At 38.7% G+C, this 2868-nt stretch overlaps 2 protein-coding genes across 2 annotated transcripts; both read left to right on the top strand.

Annotated features, from left to right (window-relative positions):
* On the top strand, positions 975–1669 carry LOC109231696. Its single transcript, XM_019397337.1, has 2 exons — positions 975–1017; positions 1161–1669. Exons 1-2 carry the CDS (start codon positions 975–977, stop codon positions 1667–1669), a joined length of 552 nt encoding a protein of 183 aa, XP_019252882.1.
* Positions 1681–2412, top strand: LOC109231695. The gene is made up of 2 exons (XM_019397336.1): positions 1681–1830; positions 1918–2412. The coding sequence occupies exons 1-2, from the start codon at positions 1681–1683 to the stop codon at positions 2410–2412; spliced, it is 645 nt and encodes a 214-aa protein (XP_019252881.1).

Here is a 2868-nt window from a genome sequence, read left to right as displayed (position 1 = left end):
CAATGCTTTCACCATGTTTTCCTCCTTCTGGAATTTAACTAGGAAGAAGTCACATCCCAGATCAATTAATGGGAGGTCAAAAGGAGAAAGAAGCTCTAATGCAGTTAGAGAAATGGAGCCTGGTTGAAGAAAGCATACTAAGGCAGAAATCTAGAGCACAATGGATACAATTAGGTGATTCAAACTCTCGGTACTTTGCTGCAGTCATGAAAGAAAGATGCCACAGGAAGCAAATCAAGGATCTCAAGTCTCTACAAGGTGGTCAGCTATTGTCTGAACCTAATGATCTAAAAGAGGAAATTGTGTCCTTTTATAAAGGACTGATGGGGACCTCTAATAGTTACCTCAAGGTTGTCAACAAGATTACAATGAGTAATGGACCTAAATTTAATCATGAACAACAAATGTTGTTGTGTGCTCCAGTTACTGACCAAGAGATAGCTGATGTATTAGAAGCAATTGGAAATGATAAGTCCCCTGGGTCGGATGGCTATAATGCCTACTTCTACAAAAAGGCATGGAAAATTGTTGGGCCTGAGATCACAACAACAGTAAAGAAGTTCTTTGAAAGTAACAAGATGAATAGATCCATCAACTGTACTTCTGTCACTTTAATTCCTAAGAATGATCATCCTGCTACTGTGAAGGAGTACAGGCCAACTGCTTGTTGTACAGTGTTATACAAAATCATCTCTAAAGTCCTTGCATCAAGAATCCAAAAAGTCATTGCATCAATTGTGTGTGAGGTGCAGACTGGCTTCATTCCAGGAAGGAAGATATCTGCGAGCTGGTGAAGTCCTATACAAGGAAAAATGTTTCTCCTAGGTGCATGATAAAAATAGACCTCCAAAAGGCCTATGATTCAGTGGAATGGATGTATCTGGAGCAAGTCCTAGATGAGCTAAGTTTTCCTAGAAAGTTTACTATATGGATCATGGAGTGTGTTAAAACAGTCAACTATTCTATTATGGTGAATGGAGAACCTACAGCTCCTTTTAATGCAGCTAAGGGACTCAGGTAGGGAGACCCAATTTCCCCATTTCTCTTTGCAATTTCCATGGAATATCTTAGTAGGAATCTCAATGCTGTGAAAGGAAGCAAAGAATTCAAGTGCCACCCAAAGTGTTCTAAACTATATCTGACTCACTTGTCTTTTGCAGATGACTTATTATTATTCTCTAGAGGAGATATTGAATCTGTGGCTACCCTTCATAGATGTTTCAAAGACTTCTCAGAAGCATCAGGTCTTCAAGCCAACAAAGAGAAAAGCTCCATTTACTTTGGAGGGGTGGCTCAAGATGTGCAGGATCAAATCCTAAAGTTCTTAGGATTCCTTGAAGGAGAACTCCCCTTCAGATATCTGGGAATTACTTTAGCTACAAAAAAGATCTCCTTAATCCAGTGGCAACCATTGATTAACAAGATGGTGGCTAAAATCACCTCTTGGACTGCCAAGAAGCTGTCATATGCAGGTAGAGCTCAGCTAATTCAAACTGTTCTCTTTGGTATCCAAGCTTACTGGGCACAACTTTTTGTTATCCCCTCAAAAGTGCTAAATACAATTGAGGCCTATTGTCGAAGCTACTTGTGGTCGGGCACAAATACAATCACTAGGAAGGCTTTACTAGCTTGGGAGAGGTCTGTACTCCAAAGTCAATGGGTGGACTAGGCTTGATGAACATGCGATTATGGAATAAAGCTGCAATATCTAAAGCTAGTTGGGATATAGAACACAAAAGTGACAGGCTATGGATCAGATGGTTGCATGCATACTATATCAAGAATCAACAATTTGGTCAAATGGCTATTCCTCAACAGGCTGGGTGGATGGTAAGGAAATAGTTCGAGGCAAGAAGTACGTTGCAACTGATTCAATACAACACTGCTGGTAGTGTAATTAAGCAGATATATTTTCAGTTAATGGGGAACAATGTGAAAATTTCATGGAAAACATTGAGGTTTGGAAATAATGCTCGACCAAAAGCACAATTTACAGTATGGCTACAAATGCAGGGCAGACTTCTGACTGTGGATAGAATTGCTTCCTGGGGTGTAAGTGTGGATCATGAATGCAAGCTGTACAATAGTCAAAGTGAAACGAGAGACCATATCTTCATGGAATGTCCTTATTCTGTCAAAGTCTGGGAAGGGGTACTAAAATGGATGCAGGTTCCTTGCTTCAGAACAACACAATGGGAACAACTGGAGAATTGGATTATCCAAAGAGCAAAGGGTAAATCACAGAAAGCCCAGGTATTCAAGATGGTACATACAGAATGGGTGCATGCACTATGGATTGAAAGGAATCAACGTAGATTCGAAAAGAGATCAAGGAGGGCAGAACAATTGGTGAGGGAAATAACATATGTGTGTAATGTCCGAGCTCATACTAGAATTAAAGAAATGGTTTAACAGTTTTGTATTTAGTTAGTCTAGTAGAAAATGTTATTTTTTCAGTCCCATAGTTAGATAGCAGACTGGGTTGTAGTCGTGCTATGGTTCATTACTTGTAAATATTCTGGTGATTAATAAAAAATTTAATTACCAAAAAAAATACATAGATTAGAGGTATATTACACCATGTAAATTAGTAAAAATTGCGGGTTTAGAGTAAAACCTAGGGTTTTGATAAAAATAAGATTTAACCACAAAATTCGTTATGGAATGAAGTAAAAATCATATATTCTTGATCCTTAGGTTATGGGTAACAACTTTATTCAATAATTTCCAGAATCCGGGCATGTGGGCCCGGGGATGAATTTTTGGAACCTTGCATTTAGGGGTGGGAAATTACTTTAATAGTTAGAATATGAACTCTTGAGCATGTATTGACTAGTTCTTACCCCGTTTGAATAGTTTTGGATCGTT

The sequence above is a fragment of the Nicotiana attenuata genome, chromosome 8 (genome assembly GCF_001879085.1).
Source record: "Nicotiana attenuata strain UT chromosome 8, NIATTr2, whole genome shotgun sequence".
Classification (NCBI taxonomy): domain Eukaryota; kingdom Viridiplantae; phylum Streptophyta; class Magnoliopsida; order Solanales; family Solanaceae; genus Nicotiana; species Nicotiana attenuata.
This window is presented reverse-complemented; position numbering and strand designations above follow the sequence as displayed.